The sequence below is a fragment of the Miniopterus schreibersii genome (genome assembly GCF_964146895.1).
Source record: "Miniopterus schreibersii genome assembly, chromosome: 16".
Taxonomy (NCBI): domain Eukaryota; kingdom Metazoa; phylum Chordata; class Mammalia; order Chiroptera; family Miniopteridae; genus Miniopterus; species Miniopterus schreibersii.
Window position 1 is genome coordinate 21,732,496 of NC_138116.1, and position 19,260 is coordinate 21,751,755.

General features: G+C 52.9%; 1 protein-coding gene and 1 long non-coding RNA gene across 2 annotated transcripts; one reads left to right on the forward strand and one right to left on the reverse strand.

Annotated features, from left to right (window-relative positions):
• The first annotated feature begins 774 nt into the window (after positions 1-774).
• IGFBP4 (insulin like growth factor binding protein 4) lies at positions 775-13,157 on the forward strand. The gene is made up of 4 exons (XM_081162451.1): positions 775-1,865; positions 8,448-8,605; positions 9,346-9,480; positions 11,913-13,157. Exons 1-4 carry the CDS (start codon positions 1,517-1,519, stop codon positions 12,045-12,047), a joined length of 777 nt encoding a protein of 258 aa, XP_081018577.1. The 5' UTR covers positions 775-1,516; the 3' UTR covers positions 12,048-13,157.
• Positions 12,285-17,820, reverse strand: LOC308569053. Its single transcript, XR_014000545.1, has 2 exons — positions 16,480-17,820; positions 12,285-14,986 (listed from the first exon to the last, which is right to left on the reverse strand). It is a non-coding gene; the product is annotated as an uncharacterized lncRNA (long non-coding RNA).
• Positions 17,821-19,260: the final 1,440 nt, after the last annotated feature.

The window sequence follows — 19,260 nt, forward strand, 5'->3', positions numbered from 1 at the left end:
AGGGCCCAATCCCTGTGAGATTGAAAAAACCCTGTTCTGGGAGAGGAAGCAGGAAGAGGGTCTCTGATCTGCATTTCAGCTTGGCTTCCCTGCAGCTTTCTAGGCAAAGCCAAAAAAATCCACAGTGGGTCACCGATTATGCCTGGACAGATGCCCTTACCCCGAAGCCAGCTTCAGGAGAGCAGAAGCATTTATGGGGGAGGATGGGGGAGTACTAGGGGACCTGAGAGGGAACCTAGGAGATGGGTCCCTGCTCCAAATGTTAACCTAGGGACCCTCCCAATCAGCAGGATTGAGGCAAGGGTGAGGGATATAGGCATCAATAGGATCTCACAAAGGACCTAGCCAACCCCAAATAGCAGCATTGGGTGAATTAGAAAAAGGCACCCTTTTTTCAGAACCCTTGTCTGCCATCTGCTGGAAGACTGTCACAACTGCTACAATGGCTACAAGAGAACTGGTGCCCTCTGGAGTTGTGCAATGCACAATCTGCACACTGAGAGTGGCAATCTCCCAAGCCAATAGGCCCCCAGGAGTGGGTCTGGGCAGTAAAAGCAAATATCCAGGAAGGAGGAAGAGGCTAGGCACCTTGCTCCCCAGAAGTTCAGTGATTCCGTTCAGGGAAGGCAGAGTGGACCAGGACCCACAAGAACCTTGGGGAGACTGGAGGCAGAAGATTGGAAAGGGCAAGTGCAAAGACAGCCTACTAACGTCTTAAGGCCAAGAGGCCCTTCTAGGCCCCTTGTTGGGTGCCCGTACCCCTTCCCCCACCTCACCCGACTGGTTGAGATTGGAAGCACTGGGGTAGGATAGAAAGGACTGGCCAGGGAGACTGAATCCTTGGAGACCGGAGTCCGGGCTTGGAGGCTGCGCTCTCAGTGGGGGCCTGGGGCCGCCTTTGTGAGTCGGGGATGAATCCTCCAAGGTCGGAGGAGGGGGCCAAGGAGTAGCCTTTTCTCTTCGCCATCTCCCTTCCCTCCCCTCCCGGGCTCTGTCTGGTTCAGTAGCGCTCCCGGCGCCTATCAGGGCTTCCAAACTGCGCCGCTTCCTTCTTGGGCAAAAAAGGACTTTCAGACGTTGCAGCCGAGGCGGCGGCAACTCAGGACAGCGCCCCCTCCCCCTAACGGCCGCCTCTCCCTCTCCCTCTCCCCCTCGCCCTGCCCCCTCTACTCCGCTCCCCCACCTCTGGGAAGGCGCTGGGGGTGTGGCCAGGGGCCGGTATAAAGTCCTGGGTAGCCGGACTCGGGCAGCCGCTCAGCCCCCTTACCCCCGCCGCCTGGACCCAGCCGAGGATGCGGCGCAGCGCCTCGGTGGCCAGGATTGCTCCTATCTAGCCCGCCTGCTAACTTCCCTGGCTCCGTCTCTGTTCGCCAGCGGGGCTACCCCGTCTCCCTGCGTTCTCGCGGTCCGGTCCTTCAGGAGCGCGGGGCGCTGCTTCCGTGCGTCCCCTGCTGCCAACCCGCGCGCCCACGCTCCCTTCCCGCACCTTGCGCCCGCGCCCAGTCCTCGCCCGATCATGCTGCCCCTCTGCCTCGTGGCCGCGCTGCTGCTGGCCGCCGGGCCCGGGCCAAGCCTGGGAGACGAAGCCATCCACTGCCCGCCCTGCTCCGAGGAGAAGCTGGCGCGCTGCCGCCCCCCGGTGGGCTGCGAGGAGCTGGTGCGGGAGCCCGGCTGCGGCTGTTGCGCCACTTGCGCCCTGGGCAAGGGGATGCCCTGCGGGGTGTATACCCCTCGCTGCGGCTCCGGCCTGCGCTGCTACCCGCCCCGGGGGGTGGAGAAGCCCCTGCACACGCTGATGCACGGGCAAGGCTTGTGCATGGAACTGGCGGAGATCGAGGCCATCCAGGAAAGCCTGCAGCCCTCTGGTAAGGTGCCTCTGCCCTTGCATGCCCTCCCTGGTGTGCTCCCCTCCCAGAAACCCCTTCTCCAACCGGGCTGGCCTGGAAGGTCCTTGAAAATCCCCTGTGAGTTAAGGAGAAGGCAGGTAAGTGGCAGGCTCAGCCAAGGAAACTGCTATCCAGTCTCTAATAGCCTGTTGCCACTGTCGAGGAGGACTCTGTCCCATCCCTCCACCTCAAACCTCCCAAGGATGCCTACTTGGGAAGACTAGTCTTGGCTGCTGGTGCAAGAGTGGAAAATTAAGTGACCTGGCCCAGCCCACAGCCTCCAAGTGAGCGAGATAACTGGAAGATGGGGATGGGGCGGGAGGTGGTGGTGGAAGGGGGGCTTTGTGTTCCTGATCCGGGGACCTCCCCTCACCCTGGCCGCAGGTGAAACCCCAGGGGTCTGAAAAGCCAGGGCTTGAAGGACTTTTGACATTGAGGTGAGTGGACTGGGACTTGAAGATTAGAGGGGCTTTGGTGGTGAGGGGCATCAGAGTTGCCTTTCCCCAAAGCCCCAGGCCAGCTCACCTAGCTGTTTGAGGGGTCCTGGGACACAGGACTTTCTCTCTCCACTGGGCCTGGGCACCTCTTCCTGCCCTAGTACACAGGCATCCCGCTTTTTTTCTCTTGGCAGGTGCCATTTGAGGTGGCAGAAAGAAGCACATCTGGGTTCCCAGCCCAGAGCTGCAGAAGCCTAATGGGTGTGGGATAGGGAGTTGAGAAGAGAGAGGGAGACAGGCTTAGAAGGCCCTCTGCCTTAAACCCCTTCTTACACTTCCTCTGTTTCTCAGTGAGCTCTCAGTTGCTCTTAACCTTTCTTAGTCTCTTTCTTTCTTCCTCATATTCCTTGGTCTTTCCCGCTGTGTCTTTTAGCCTCTAGTTTCACTAACAGCATGCTCGAGTTCTCCTTTCCCCAGTATCTTCTGCCCACTATCACTTTCTTTCTCTTTCTCTCATTCCCTTTTTCTGTTTCTGTTGCCCTGCTTCTCTCGCTTTCATCTCAGTCTCTTTCTGTTGCCCTTTCTCTCGGTGCCACTGTTTCTCTTTGTCTTTGTTCCTGTCTTTCTGTTACTTGGAATCTCTCTCTCTGCCTGACTTTCTGTATGTCTGCGTCTGTTTCTTGTTCCCTCTCTGACTCTGTTTTGCTTTCCCTGTGCCTCTCTGTCTGCCTGTCTCTTTTCCTGGTACTTGAAGCTTCCATTGTTGCAGTCCGGATGCTGGGACTCTGGCCCCAAGCTTCCTGCCCTGGGTCCCAGACCGCTCCACTTCCTCAATCCTCTGCAGCTTGTTAGCTGGAGGAGAGCAGGATGCAGGGAAAACAGGAAGGAGGTGGACCCCAGGGGTCTGGGCTTCAGGCCTCTCTGCCCTTCCTGCCCCTGGGCAACAAGAGACGGGTCAGCAGAAAACATTCTAGGAGAAATGCCAGCCTGGCACCCAGCACATCTGGGAAGGGGGGGCAGTCCTCGGGGATTAAGTTGCTGATCATGGGGGCAGAGATGCTGGTGCCAGTTGAAGAGGGAGGGGTACTGGTACCAAACCAGACTGGGAGTGAGGGCTGAGCCCTTGGGCTCGCTGGGTAAAACAGGACCACATTCTCTTTGTATCTCCCTCCTCTACCCGCCAGTGGGTATCAGGCAACAGGTTAGGATGGTTGATAGCCCCCTCCTCTCTCACCAACTTGAACATGGGGCAGAAGAGCCCTCAGAGGGTCTTGGGCCCCTATTTTTCCTAAAAATCTGTTTCCCTGGGAGCTTTGGAAGTGGGGGGGGAGGCATGAACAATATGTGATTGTCCTATGGATATCATGCAAACCAGCCTCCGAAGGTGGCTTTAGGTCCCAGATCCCCTTTGGATTACAGGGCCCTGTCTCTAACGCCTCTCACCCCTCCTACCTTGCCTTATTTTCCACTCATGCAGTGAATGCACTATCTGGAGAGGGAAAGGCTAAGTCTGAAGGACCCTGGGGAAATCAGGAACCTTCTTGGCAAGTTGTGTCCCTACCCTCTTACCTCCCAGTCATCACAGAAGTACCCCCGGCTACAGCCTGGGCCACATTGCACCAGGTGAAAGGTGTCCCCCTAGAGTTGTGCAGCAGCCCTGCAAGGTCTCTGGTGAGACAAAGTGACCGGGGTTTGCCCCTATTCCTACTATTCTCTTTAGCCTCCCACTGTCAATAGGCCACTGTCCATCCTAGGTCCCAAGGTTGGGGACCTAAGCCTCTTCTTTTTGCCTTTTCCTCTTGAGGCTGAGCTTCAGCAAGTGACTGAGGGAGGATAGCCACTTGGCATGCCCCCTCCTCTGAACTGCTGTGGTCCCGCTGCCTATTATTTGCCCCAGGGGCAGGCCCCCCTTCCATCTCCAGATTCCCCCACCTTCTGGCTTTCTGAGCCAGAACAGGTTGTGGATTAACACCGCTCAGGCCACCAGAAGTGGATATGGCGTGGGACACGTGCGTCAGAAATCCACAATTCTGCATAAATGTATTGACCCTGGATTCATGGAACCTGGGGGAGTGGACAGTGGCATCAGCTTTTGGACTGGGGAGTTCCTAAATTGTGCTCTGGGTCCCTCTGGGACAGGGTTAGGGAACATGCAGGCCAGGTTAATTTTTAGTCAACCCAGCAAATACTGTCCTCCCTGTTTCAGTACTGGGAATCCAGTCATGTCATGGGAACAAGGGCATTCCCGGAAATTCTGTGCTTGGGGAAGGGAGGAAGGAGGAGCATAGCTGCTCAATGTTATTTTTTTTTTTTTAAGTATTGGGAAAGCCAGAATTATTGGTGCCTTGGGTATCAGGAGTCTTTCCATTTAAAGACACAGGAGCTACAGAGATAAGTCTGTCCTTCCCTTCCATCCAGTCTACATACAACAGGACTTACCTCACGGAGTCAGGGTGTCTGGCATGGAGTAAAAGCTCAATAAATTGGAGCAATGATGAAGATGGTGATGAAGAGAAGGTGGAATGGATTTAACTTGGAGCTTAAATCCTCCTCTGATGTTGGGACTTTGGGGGACATTCAGAGGAGTTGAGAGGGGTAGGGCAGACTTTGGTGCTTTTGCTGCTGTAAACATGGGAAGAACATGCCAGCTGTCTTCTCTCTGACTCTTGAGCCCACAGTATGTCACAACAGTGAGGGGGACACTCCTTGAGCCAAAACTCAAAAGAAAGGGTCCTGTACCCAACATGGTGGTCTTGACTTCTACAACCAGAGTCCAGGGGAAGAAAGAAAAGGACTTTCAGGGCTGGTGTGTGACCCTCTAGGTCATGCCTGAAAACCGCCTACCTCACAGCCTCACCCTGGGTATCTTGAGTGGGGCAGGGGCTAGAGTTGAGGAAGAACCATGAGAATGAAATCAGGCAGCCAAGAAAGAGAAATCTTCTAGTTTTGACCGTGAACTTTGTAGCCAGTAGTGACAAAGCTGTGAAGCTTCATTTTTCTCTGGGTGCTTTCCCTTCTGTTGCTGGAACAAAGACCAAGGTTTACCCTGTGGCTGCGTGTCATTGGCCTAGCTCCAAGCAGGGTCTGGAGGAGGTGACCTAGCCTACCTTAGAAGCCCCGCCTCCCGAACAAGCCTTTTGGAATTCAGGAGATTAGACCTTTTGGGGGGGGGGGCTAGGTCTGACTCCAGCTCCTACTTAGAGGGGAACCCCCCAGGATTGAGGTTTCCCAGAGGGTACCACTTGGGTGAGCAGCACTTGGTGGCTGGAATTCCTGCGTGAGCAGGGAAGTAGCAAGTATTTAGCCAGTTTTGGAGATGAGAATGTTAACATTTTTCAGAGACTCAAGTCTGCGACCCTCACCCTCCCAAATCCAGTACCTTGGGGTGGACCCTGGGGTGGGTCCTTAGTGTGCTGGACAAGGAAAAGTTACAGATTAAATGGAAAGTCAACAAGCTAGGGTATAGCCAGTGAGCCCTGCCCCAGGTCTGTGTTTCTGCCCAGGCCGGGTCAGAGTGCTTGAGTGTATGTGCATGTGCACGCGTGGACAGGTGTGTGGACACGTGATTGTTTGCGTATGTTTGTGATTCTTGAGTCCTAGCCTTTCTGTGTCTGAGTGGGCAGATCTGGATATATTCTGTGTACCCATGTCCCCAGGAGAGTAAGCAAGGAGCTGTTCTCTCTGTCTTGGTGTGTTCTCTAAGCTTACACACAAGCTAGCCATAAAGTGTGCTGGGCGGTGGGGAAAACCAAGAAGGGGAGGGGGACCAGGCATGCTGCCTGCTCACCTTCTCTGGGTAACATCCTCCATGTGATGTAGGGCCCTACCAACACAAAACCATAAGTTATGCTTCCAGGCTCCATGCAGCCCCAGGTTTCCATGAGCAGACAGTTTGTTCTCCTTAATGGTATCTCCTAAATTAAGGTATAAACATTTTCAAATACCCATTAATAATTCCTCAAACATTAGTCATTTGTGGACTTCAACTCATAGAAATTCAACATCAGAAAGCCTGGTTGCAGTTGAACTTCTACTCCAGAACTCTAGACTCTCGAGGCCTCAACCCCTTGGGCGATCCTCACTTCCAGGCTGTGGGGCTCTTTACCTCCCGAGGCAGCCCCATTCATTAGAAAACTCTTCCTTACTCCTCCAACCTAAGGACATTCTGCCCACTTACCAATAGGAGCAAGTGTCACTGCAAAGTAGCACTTTCCTTTATGGTCGTGAAAAGAAAGCACACTCCAAGGAAAGACAACAAAACCTTTCCTGGTTTAAAGGATGCTCCCTGAGTTGGTGTTACAAAGGAGTCCCTGTGATCCCTTCCTCCTTTCCCAGGTAAAGAGGTGGTGCCTTTGATTGCATCTCAGCTCAGCCTCTGTTGTTCTAAGATTTGGCTTTAATTCCTTTTGGTCTTTCATGTCCTCTTTCTCTTCATTCCCCAGCTCCAGCCTACACCCCTGAAACACTTTGACCCCACCCACAAGTCTCATGGCTTTGTGCAGGGGGCGCGTGGAGGGGTGGTCATTGGCCAGCCTGGGCCCTTTTGGCCAGAAGGGCTCCTTGGGATGGTCTTCAGGGAAGAGCCTGCATCTGAGTTCTTTTCTCTGGTTCCTGATTGAGGGCTCAGGTTTATCTTCCTGTGGCCCCCTTGGCACAATCCTGGTCTTTTGAAATATATCTTTCCTTTCTTTTGCTGCCCCCATTGGCTGGGAGGTCTTGCTATAGTGTCTTCTCCTTGGTTGACCTTCAGGAACTTGATGCCATTCCTGAGCCAGGAGTACCCTCTCGACTGTCCTTGGGATGTTAAATATGCCGAAGGACTGGGTATATCTCTCTGCTCTATTTATTTCTTCCCTTTGATTCCTCTTTCTAAGCTAGTCTTCCACTCGTGACAAAGCCTTCTTTTCATCCTTGGTGACTCAATTTTATAAATAACCTTTGGTGTGGAATCTTGACAAAGACTCTCTGAGGGTCTTGATTTTTTTTCTTGTCTGGTTTTCCTTTATCCATATGCCACCCTTCCCCCCTGGACTAGGAGAATAAAAGCAGAACTCCCCCCGCCCCAACTCACTTTGGCTAGGCAGAAATGTACCATTTGACCCAGAGGCAGCTCTGGGATCACTGCCATGCTTGGAGGAACCTGCTAACTCCTCAGGAAAAAAATCCTGACACAAACCAGATGTAACCTTCTGTCTGGCTGCCAACATCTGGAATGCTGGCAGGGACTTTGCACTCAGGCCGCAGCGAGCTGCCAAGCCCGAGCATTTTAGAGGTGGCTCTGATCTGCAGAGAGGTCTTGCAACCTCTTTTTCCAGCTCAGCCCTGTATTCTGGATTTGGCTGCCTGGAGGGAGAGGCAGCAGTTACAATTGGGTTTTTCTTGAGTTCAGATAGAGGCTTGAGATCCCAGGGAGGGGGCGCAGGCCCAGTCTTACCACCCCTGTCTCCAGATCCCCAGTGCCCTGGCTCTGGACAACAGGCATGGACTTTGGATGGGGTCTGAAATCTAAGAGTAGGGGAATGAAGGGATGTGGAAAGTATTCTCTTGGTCCTGGGCCACACAGAGCATTACTCAAGTGTACACACACACACTCTTTCACATGCAGGCATGCACACTCACTCCCACTTGTCTCCTGTCTAGCCAATGGGGAGAGTCTGTTGGGTCAGATTTCTCATCACTCACGGAAACTTTGATTCTGGCCGTTTGGAAGAGGGTCAGGGGAGCCGACAGCCCTAGGGATCCCCTGGCTGGCTCAGCCAGATGCTGAAGAGCAGGAAAAGAGACAGGAAGAGAGCGGACTGAAAGGGGGATGGGGGAGCTGAGTGGAGGGCCCAGGGGACCCTCCTGCTGTCTGGGCAGCTGTAGCTGGTGACTCATCTGAGGGCCGGACTGGGTAGGGTGAGGGACAAGTCAAGGACTTCAAGAGGAACATTCTCCTGAGGAGATCCAGGAGAGTGGAAAGGAGATGGGGTGCTGCCTTTACTTTTTCCTGCTCCTAACCCCCCGCTTTTCCTCTGTCAGGCTAGAGAATCCCCAAGAAGAAGAAAGCAGGTGGGAGGCTGGGCTGGTGTGCTGCCCTGTTCTTTGCTGGTGCTGACCTTTCCCCATCTTGGCCTGATTGCAGACAAGGATGAGGGTGATCACCCCAACAACAGCTTCGGCCCCTGTAGTACCCATGACCACAAGTGCCTGCAGAAGCACTTAGCCAAAATGCGAGACCGGAACATCAATGGGGGCAAGATGAAGGTCATCGGGGTGCCCCGGGAGGAAGCCCGGCCTATGGTGAGGACCTCTGACCTCAAATGCACATGTTCACAGCACACACACCACTACCATTCTTTGGATGCCTACAGTGTACAGGATGCACCGAGTATACATCATCAGGACCCAGAGAGTCCTCATTCTTTTCTTAGAATTCCATTTCTGCTCAGTTCTCTGTTGGTACAGCTGAAGTGATTGTTAAATACAGAAATACTTCCATACTGGTTAGTAACCATGGTTGCCCCAAGCCTCCTGATGTTCTGTGGCCCTTCTCTTAGATTCCCCACCCCAGACTTTCTCAGTCTCTAAAGGATTAATGCCGGCCATAACAGGGGGCCTTGGGACCCTGCTCCAGGGTCCGGCAAAGGTCCTTTCTGATGGGTGGTTCTGATGGCTCTGTGCCTGGATCTTATAAGTTGTTGATTGCATGATTTCACTCATCCCTCCTGCTTAGAAACCACCCCCTTCCAGTCCTGCACCATAGGTTTCCACAGCTTCTTTCCCACAGGACCCCTTCACTTCACACCTCTCCTTTTGAAAAGCTCTTTGGCCCAAGACCCTGTCTTCAATGTCCCTCTGCTCTCCCTACCAGTGTCCCCAGAACTCAAGCCATGCCCTTCACCTCATTGGGGCCTGCCCAGCCTCCGGGCCTTGACCCTCCTTTTAAGGCCTTCAGCCCTGAGATGATGACCCCCACAGCCCTGGTTCTCTTGCCTCTTTTCCCTTCTGCTGAGCAGTTTCATCCTTCCGCTCTCTTCCAGCCCCAGGGCTCCTGCCAGAGTGAGCTGCACCGGGCCCTGGAGCGGCTGGCTGCCTCACAGAGCCGCACCCATGAGGACCTCTACACCATCCCCATTCCCAACTGCGACCGCAACGGCAACTTCCACCCTAAGCAGGTGGGTCTCCATCTCTCTCCTGCTTAGCCTTGGCCTCAGCTCCAGGATCCCTTGATAGGGTCATCCAGGATAGATGGGAAGGGGGAAGGGGGAGGCTCCCCAACCCACCCCCAACCCCTAGGACCGTCCCCAAACCTTCCCCTCAGCCTTAGGACCTCAGCTCATTTTGGAGATGAGGCAACTGAGGCCAGAGTCACAGAACAAGTTAATGGCAGACCAACTATCCTGCCTCCCCATCCAGGACTATTTTCATCACCTCTTGATTCAACATTGGTGACGTTCCCCTAGTATTCCTGCCTCCCAATACTTTCTCACTCACCCTACTCCCTTCCTATAAGTAGTTCTCCTTTGTCATGGAATGTCTGTCTCACCCTCGAAATGGAGGGACTAAGTCATGAGGGGTTAAGGAGGGAACAGCCTATCCCTTACCCCAAGGTGAGCAGCCAAACCACCTGGGGTACAGCCAGGATAGAGATGATGGCAGATCTAACAGCTGGAGATAGGGATTTTGGGTGGGAGCGGAGGAAGGAGGTGGGCAAGAGAGGAGACATGAATGTAGAAACTTCTGTGCCCTCTCACATCCTTAGAACATGGATTCCTCTGACAAGCACCCAGGAAGCTGGAATGTTTAAGAAGGCTGGCCTGCCACAGCCCCAAACTCTGGCCTGTCAGAGTTGGGCCCAGATGGAAGGGTGGCATATCTGGGCAGGGCACTGGGGTGCCTTGTGTTGGGTGTTCCTTGGGGAGCCTTGGCCTAGATCTCCTTCTCCAGCTCCTTGTGGACATAGGCACACATTCTTACACTTCATGCTCTATAGAAAGATCCACAAAGTGGGTTGCCGCTCAGCCAGCAGAGGCCTAGCCAGGAGAAGAAAGGCTGCCCTTGAGTCTGTACATCCCAGGATGGCATGAGGATGTTATAAGTGGTGTGCAATGAGTTGGGGATCAGCGAGGGCCCCACTAAACCAATGCCAAACCTGTCTCCAACCTTTACCCCAACACCAATTTTATTTTTGTCTCAATTTTTTTTTAAACCTCCACCGGAGGATATTTTTTTCATTGCTTTTCACAGAGAGTGGAAGGAGGAGAGAGAGAGAAACATCGATGTGAGAGACACACATTGATTGGTTGCCTCCTACATGTGCTCCAACTGGTGTGGGGGATCAAGCCTGTAACCGAGGCATGTGCCCTTGACCAGAATGGAACTGAGACCTACTTTAGTATGCAGGCCATTGTTCTAACCACTGAGCCAAGCCAGAGAGGGCTGTCCCAATTTTTAAAACCTTTTTTCCCTAACTAAAAAAATTAATAGACTTTGCTAGAGAAGTTAGGTTGACAGAAAATTGAGCAGGAAGTACAGAGTTCTCATTTACTCCCCCACCCAGTTTTTCCTATTAACATCTTGCATTAGTGTGGTACATTTGTTACAACTGAGGAACTAATACTGGTACATTTAAAAAAATTTTTTTAAAAAAATATGTTTTTATTGATTTCAGAAAGAGGAAGGAAGTGGGAGAGAGAGTAGAAACATCAGTGATGGGAGAGAGTCATCGATTGGCTGCCTCATGCACACCCTCTCTTGGGGAATCCAGCCCTCAACCAAGGGCATGTGCCCTGACCAGGAATCGAACGTGACCTCCTGGTTCATAGGTCGACGCTCAACCACTGAGCCACGCCGGCCGGGCTTGACACATTATTATTAACTAAAGTCTATAGTTTACAGTAGGGTTCACTCTTTGTGTTGACAGTTCTATGGGTTTTCTTCCCTCAATTTTTTTTCCTACGGAAATTTCTGACCCTTGATGCCCAGACCAGTTCTGACCCTTGAGACACCCTTCACTCCAACTCTAATCCAGACTCTGAAATACACCTTTGCCCCCTGCCCTCCCTCCTCCCCCTGTCTAATTCTGACCCAAACTTGAGCCCAGCTGCTTCCGTTGTTTTGACTTTGACCTCTTTATCCCAATTCTATTTCAGACCTGGGCTCTAAGCCTCACCCAACTCAAGTTTTAGTCGTAATTCCCAATTCCACTGCAGTCCTTACCCTGATTGATGCTACCTTAACTTCAACTTGGACCCAGCTATGACCCATAATCCCATTCTTAAAGTTCCAACCCAATGAGAATGCATTCAAAACATCTCCAACCTGCACCTTAGCCTTTCAAATCCAGCTTCACCTCTAAATCCTATGGATCCAGCCATCCCTCCAGGAAGGCTATAAAACGTCCTCAGGGCCCTGCCTTTTAAAACTCTCTGGGCTTTTCCTTCTTGACCAAGTTCTCTGTCTACTCCAGTGGTCTCAGAAGATTTGTGCTCATGAAAGAGCCTCTGCCCTCAGAGACCATCTTGGAGCAATTTGACTGACTTGGGGTCTGGGCTGGGATTGGGGCCAGCTGCTTGGTAACTGACCTCTCCTGCCCTTGTCTCGACAGTGCCACCCGGCCCTGGATGGGCAGCGCGGCAAGTGCTGGTGTGTGGACCGGAAGACAGGAGTGAAGCTTCCAGGGGGCCTGGAGCCGAAGGAGGAGCTGGACTGCCACCAGTTGGCTGACAGCTTCCGCAAGTGATCCCTACCAGCAGGCAGGGGGCTCAGTGTCCCCTGCCCCCCCTTCCCCTGGAGGCTGCAGAGCTGACCTGGAGCCCAGGTCTGAGTCCTGGCTCTGCCTCTGGCCTAGAAGTTTTCCTCCGGGTGTGTGCTGTGTGTGTGTGTTTATAAGCATGGGTGTGGCCTTGGGGTGAGCCAGAGCCTAGGGATGTCCTCTTTGGGCTTAGATAGCCTGAGAGGCCTGAGAGTGGCAATGGGGAGCCCTGGTGTGTTTCCAAATTGATCCTGGATTCATTCATTCATTCATTCATTCAGCCATTTAAAAACATTTATTGGCTACATATTACATGCCAGCTCTAGTTTTTAGCCCTGGGGTTCTTATTCTAACTTCCTCCAATTTGGACATGTGGGGCCACCTCCTACAAGGTGAGCACAAGTCTGTGGGAGACGAGAAGTCTCAGTCCCATAATCAGAGGAGGGAAGTAGACATGTCCCTTGACCAATGTCCCTCCCCGCATAGAGTGGAGGCCATAGGGAAGGTGTGGGGTAGCAGATGGCTCAATGATCAGGAGACCAGACCCACTCCCAAAGCTAAGGGCTGCCAGGCTCCTCTTCTCTTCCTCACTAGGTCCTTCCAGGGGGAAGGACCTGCAGAGACAGGCCTACTTTGGGGTTGGGCATAGTGCCATCTGTTTGCCTGGCAACTGAACCCCTGATATGGAGTAGGGAAGAGGGTCAGAGGAAGGCCTTCAAGACAGAGGGCTGGGCAGTGGGGCCCATGTCTGAGCAGTCAGGGTGGGAGGAAAGAATGCGTGATCGGACTGCATGTGCCTGATGGAGAAAAGGACAGCATACTGGGGATGTAGTGCTGAGAGTGAGGGATTTGCCTGGGGTCCTGCTTCCTTCCATTTGTGGCCAGAGCCATGAAATCACCAGGATGACTCCATCCTTCAGTGGCTCACAGCCTGTAGCTCTGCCTCCAGCTCCACACCTCCTTCCCCTATGGCTCCCTACCTACCCCCTGGGCATTTTCTGGCTTGACTGGATGGAAGGAGACATAGGGACCTACCAGTTGGCCATGATGTCTTATCTTTTTTTTTTTCTAACAAAACAAAACAAAAAAACTATACAATTGTGTTTTGCTTATTTATTTACAGTTAGAGACAGGGATGTACCAGGGGTGGGGAGGCCTATGCTGTGTGGTAAAAGAACTACTAAGAGTCACCCAATTCACCAACCTCTCCCTGCAGCCTCTTCCTGAGGGGCCTCCCTGTCCCCAAAGTCTGTGCTGTTTGTGTTCAGACTCCTGGTGGGGAAATAATGGCTTCCGAAGGGTGGGAGCCAAGACAGCCCTGCTGGGCCAGAGCTATTTCTGGGATCAGCTGGTGTGTGGAGCTGGGGCACTTCCTAGGGCATCAAGCAGATTGGGTTTGCATCTGGATTAGATTTATTCCGGGGGGTGAGGGGGTGCTGCCCTGAAGCTGGGGGGCGGAGGGTAAACTTTCTACCACATTCCACATCTCTGCCTGCCTGGATTCCTGATTGGGGGTTGTGCTGATTTGATTCTGAGGGGTTGAGAAGGGGGCATCTTTGATCTTGCTGTCCTGGGCACACCAGGCTGTAGGCTTTTGGTGGCAGCCCCAGCATTTGTACCCACATGGTATGATTGGATTCCTGGTCATTTCCGAATATCCCTCCCCTTCTTGTACCTCTGTGCCGGGTACTGATTTCTTGGGTGGGGGTCCCTTTCTGGGAGTTCATGGGCAGCCTGTAAACCCTGCGCACCGAGCTGCTGTACTCTGAGGGAGTGACCTCCTGTCTGGCAGTCTCCTGGATTCCTAGCCCCTCCCCAGTTCCAGAGGTGCTCCCAGGCCTCTTGATTTCACTGGCACCTGTGCTGTCTGCATTCTGAGTCTGGGGCTGCAATCCTCACTCCTCTCCAGCTCAGCCATCTAGTCTCCCTGAGGCACCATGGGCCCGCTGCCAGCAGCAGGAAATAAAAAACAAAGTGACGCTGAGGGTTGCTTTCTCGGGCCCCTGACCACTCTTCAGAGAGCCCCCGATTTCTGGGGCCAAGGCCAAGCCATGTCGGGGCAGGAGGTGGGTGTAGGCTGCTGATTAAGTTTTAGGTCCCTAAGCCAAATGTAGGAAAAGTATCTCTTTAGATCCCTGAAGCATCTCTTTAAATGCTCTAGCCTTGCACCCTTGGCAGTGGGTGGTAGGAGGTCCTTTTCCTTTCATGGGCCTCCAGAAAAAGCAGGGTCTGCTTGGGAAGTGGCTGCACACAGCCTGGGATGTGCCTTTGATACATGTATATTTATGATGCATGGGTGTGCACACATGTGTGTAAATATAGCAAAGTGATACCTGAAATGCAAGTGGGAGTGTGGGCTCTTACAGGGCACGTATACCTGGTCTGGGTGTGTGTAGATGGTGCATTTGTGTCATGTGTCCATGTGCGGGCTGCATGAATCTGACTGAATGTGTGTGTGGTGAGGAGAGAGGGAGTAAGAAATTCAGAGTATGTGCTTCCCTCCTGGCTGTGAATGAGTGACCTTCACTTAATAGGTGTCCTCTGCAGGATTTGTTGGGGAGCTGTCTAGTGTCAGAGAATAGAGGATATGCATTTGTGGGAGGGTTACATACCCCACAGAAACACTGTTCCCCCACACCTGGCACTTGTCCCCACGTCCTATGTCAAAAAAAGAAGGACAGGCAGCTCAGTGTCCATGTGGACACTCTCCTGGGCAAAGTGAACTGTCTTGAGCAGTGTCCCCGTGGGGAGAACTGGGCTCCAGAGAGGACTTGCTGGCCTAGTTTGCACCTAGGCCTGCCCACCCTCGAGTCCAAATACCCTTGAAATGGTTACTCTAGTTGCCACAGGGGCACCAGCATCTCCGGCAGAGGTAGAAAGGAAGGGGTGTCAAGGACCAAACTCATGTCTTGGTGGGGCCACCATACCTGGATGAACTTAAACCACAGCCCTGAGTGCTCTGCCTTGCCTTCCCCCAAAATGTTATTCCCCCATACTGTGGCTTGGAGTGGAGGATGGGGAGCACCCTGCCAGGATCTCTGAGCCCATTGGTGCCGATCCACATCAGGCATTTGGTTTCCATTTCCCAGCTCATTAGTGGAGATAAGCCCTGATGTTGGCTGAAGGTTGGGGGCTGGGTTTTCCATTGGCAAGAAGACAGGGTGGGAATAGGGAGAAAAAAACGGAGACTTGGACTGACTCTGGTATTGGATTCAGGTGGGGGAATCTCTGGAGACGTGGCCAAGGCTCCCCGCCCCTCCTCCTATCAGGGTCCTGAGGTTCCAGCCACTGCCATTGCTTCGACTCCTTCCAGGAAAAGCCTGCTCCGTCCAACCTCTCTGCCCTCTGGGCCAGATTCCCCCAAGTCGCTCCAGGAATGTTATGAAGCACGCAGGAGTTGGGGCGCCTGCTTGCCCCACCCCGTCGGCGGGGGGGGAGGGGGGGGAGAATATGGTTGTGTGCTAAATGACCCTGGAACATTCCCAGCTAGAGAAACGCCCCCTGCATTCTAGACCCCTGTGGCAATGTCACCTCTGACCTAAGAAAGTCAAGATGTTGCAGTTGGATGGAGCTGGGAGGCAAGCTGGCAGCCCGAATGTTGGGTGGTCCCAGGAAAGAGGGGAGGAAAGGGCCAGGGTTATGCGTCAGGGGAGAGGGTCAAGGGGGAGGGGGAGTTAATGGAAACAGTAAGCAGAGGAGAGACAATGGGGCACTTTTGGGCACACCCACGGGGGAGCAGACACCACTCCAGCCAGCCAAGGGTCTAATTAGATCCTCACTGTCAGAATGACCTATCCCTTCTACGCCTGAGGCCCCAGGGGTTGGGGAGGGTTGGGGTCAGGGAGTAGTAGATAATTAGAAACATGCTCTATTGAGTGAGCAGGCACCACCAGGACTGCCTCTCTCCCTATCTCCCCCAGATCTCTAATCCCCTTCCCCAAGACCTAGACAATTCCAGCCAGACTAGGGGAGGGGCTGGTGGAGCCTGGGAGTAGAAACCGGGTGGGATTGGCTTCTTGGGCCTTTACACACTCTCTAAAGTGCAAACAACATATTTTCGCCATGTGATGGTATTTAATTACACATAAAAACAGAGCCATTAAACTGAAATTAAACCCTTTTTGGAATCACTTAATTCAGGGCATGACAAATTGCTTTCAGTGGAGGCGGCTCTGAAGTCCCCCCAGGCAGAAATGGAGATTAGCAGCTTCCAGGGCTGGCTGGGTCCCCTGTTCTCTTTGCCCCCTTGCCAGCTCTAAATTCTGAAATTGGGGTCAGAATTCTGAAATTGGTGGCCTTCTTCCTGAAGACCACCCAAGCCAAGGGGGAGTCTCTAGGTTTGTTTGAGATAAGAATGGGGGCTGGGTAAACACAGATTCACTGTCAAATCCACTCTTATGTCCTGGTGGGGCCACCATACTTGGATGAACTTAAAACCATTTTATGGATGGGGAAGCTGAGGCCCAAATGCCAAGGATTGAACTCTGCTACTAAGCCATGACCAAGGAGGCTTTTATTTTCAGGTTTGTATCCTTTTACTCTGGGCCTGGAGACAGAGGTTGGGGCTGGGAGGGTGAAGGCTGGGGAACCAGAGCAGGACCTGGTAGGGAGGGTAGATTTCTCCAGAACTGGGCTCCCACCTGGTCCACGACTGGAGACAGCAGGGAAGGCGTAGCACTGCCAAGGCAGCCTTGACATCCTAGAAGGCAGTCCGGAGCCCAGACTCGAATCACACAGACCTGGTCACTTACCCGCTGGATGAGGATGGGCAGGTGGCACCTTCACTCCTGGGAGCCTCAGTTTTTCCCTGCTGTCAAATGGGGATGACGATTCTTATCTATAGAGTGAAGACCAGTGGGCAGAATGCTTGAACAGGGCAGAGTTCAGTAAGTGGTGCTGTGAGACCTCCTTCTCAGGACCCCATTTATAACAAGGTCCAGTTAGGATCTGGTGTTTCTAGGACCTTCGCTTGCTCTGACTCTGTTTGCAGCCCTTTGTTCTCCCTCCACATTCCGTCTTTCCTTCAGTTTCCCTTCTTTCCTCTGTCGTCTGGAGTCTGTGCTTAGACTTGTGGATGAAAAAGGGGCCACATACGAAACCTGACAAGCGAAACCTGACAGGCGCAGAGGACGCCTGCGTGGTGGCCTACAAACTCAGAGACCGAAAGTAACCACATAGGACGGTCTGAAATTAAAAATTTCTAACTAAAAGCAGTTCATGGCAGGTAGTCATGTGCTAGGCCAGTATTTTTCCCTAACAAAGGTTAATCTTTATCTTAACTGAGCCTGTTGACTTTTTTTTATTTACACCTAGGATAACATATCTGATAATATACCTTTAGAAAATCAAAGTAATTTCCTTTTTTCTGGACCCCTCAAAGCACAACTACTGCACCAAAGCAGAGACCATAAATCCCCTCATTGTTATTATTATCATATTAATTGTTAACTATCCTACACCCACCTAAGTAAATGAAGTATTCGTTGCCCTAGCTGGTTTAGCTCAGTGGTGAGGGCGTTGGTCTGGGGACTGACGGGTCCAGGGTTCGATTCAACCAATCGATGTGTCACATTGGTATTCTTTCTCTGTCCCTTCCACTCTCTCTGAAAAACAGTGGAAAAAATATCCTCGGGTGAGAATTAAAAAAAAAGTAAAAAAAGTATGTGTATTTGTTTTATTTTTTATCCAATCCCAGAGATTCTACCCCCGCACCCCCACCCCCCATGCTTTGCTTTTTTTCTTCCCAGCAATTGTCATCAGTTTGGCCCAAATAAACTAAAAAATCTTGAAAATCCTTACAGGTTTGGACATTTCTTACACTGACAGACTATTGGGTAAGAAAAGGCAGGCCCATGCCCTCTGTGGTTTCCCTGCCTCACCTAGCCTTTGGTGGCTGTGTGTGAGACCCACCTGGGAGGTGTAAGGCGACCAAATGGGGCAAGGGCTGCCCTCTGGGGAGGGCTGTTGGGGGTGCCAATGAGGCTGTGGCCTCCCTCCCCCATATGCCCTCCACGGTCTGGGAACTTGCTCTTCTGATTAGAACCAGATGGGCCTGCTGTGGTTGGAGGTCTGTATCAGCAGTCAACTCACCCAGTGTCCTTCCCCGGGAGGGTACAGAGGCATAGGCTAAGGGGAAGTGGAGGTGGGTAGGGGGTGCTCTTAACTGGGGCTGGAAGAGAGAATCTTTTCTCTTCACTCTACTCTCCAGGCCATTGGCCTGGGAACTTTTCTATTAACCACGGAGGGCGATGGTGGTGTGGTGATCAGCTGAGGATAAGTCTTGCGCGGAGGTTTGGGTGGGCAGTCCTGGACCCTAGGACAACCTCCCCACCCCCACAGGGAAGCTCAGATGCAGGTTGCCAAGTAGGGGCTGATTGCCCCTGTCCCCTGGCTCCTGGAGTGGCCTCAAGGTCTTTCCTCTCACCCCTGGCCTCCCTGGCCTTGGTAGACAGAGGTTCTTGCGCTGGGGGTTGGGGTGGAAGGGCTGGGGCCCGGCTAGAGCCGGGCTGAGGCCCAAGGTTCCCGTCATTTCAGGCTTGGCAGCTACCCGACTGCAGATGGCTCCCCCGCCAGCCTGGCGGCCAGCACAAATGCTTTACAGCTGTACCTCTCTCTATCGGCTTGTCTTGGAGCCCTGGAGAGGCTAGAGGCAGAGATGGGGGGCCCGGGGGACTCAGAGGGGCACGAACGGAAAGCTGGGGTGGGTGGGAGACAGGCCAAGACAGCTGGTTGCTGAGGGCGGACAAGGAAACTTGAAACTCCTGAAAAAGTTTCCCCCATATATGCAAGGGTTGGAGTGGGGGCTTCCTGAGGGAGGATCGTGTTGGGGGTAGGGTGCTGCTGGCAGGGCCAGGACTCAGGGTACAGTCTCTGAGTCGAGCCAGAAGCTTCTAAGTTGGAGCGGCAGGGAGGGGAGTCCAGCCTTGTCCCCACCCAGGGGAAATTGGATCAGACTGTTCAGGAAATAAATTCAATTTTCCAGCATCATGGAAGGTTAGTCGGACAATAGAGGTCCCCCCCCCAAAAAAAAAACATAAGGAAAAAAAAAAGTCTGATTGCCTTTGGCTGAGCTGTTTCCCAACTTCATTTCTCAGCCTCAGTTCAAGACTTCTCATTCAGAGTGACATGTGACTCCTCAGTGACCCCAGGCCTGATGGCAGCCTGAGGGTCAGGCCAGGCCAGCTTGAACTGTGCTCCCAGG

Coding starts and splice junctions, on each gene's coding strand:
- IGFBP4 (XM_081162451.1), top strand. CDS start 1,517: ATGCTGCCCCTCTGCCTCGTGGCCGCGCTGCTGCTGGCCGCCGGGCCC. Junction 1,866..8,447: donor GGAAAGCCTGCAGCCCTCTG/GTAAGGTGCCTC, acceptor GCCTGATTGCAG/ACAAGGATGAGGGTGATCAC. Junction 9,481..11,912: donor GCAACTTCCACCCTAAGCAG/GTGGGTCTCCAT, acceptor TTGTCTCGACAG/TGCCACCCGGCCCTGGATGG.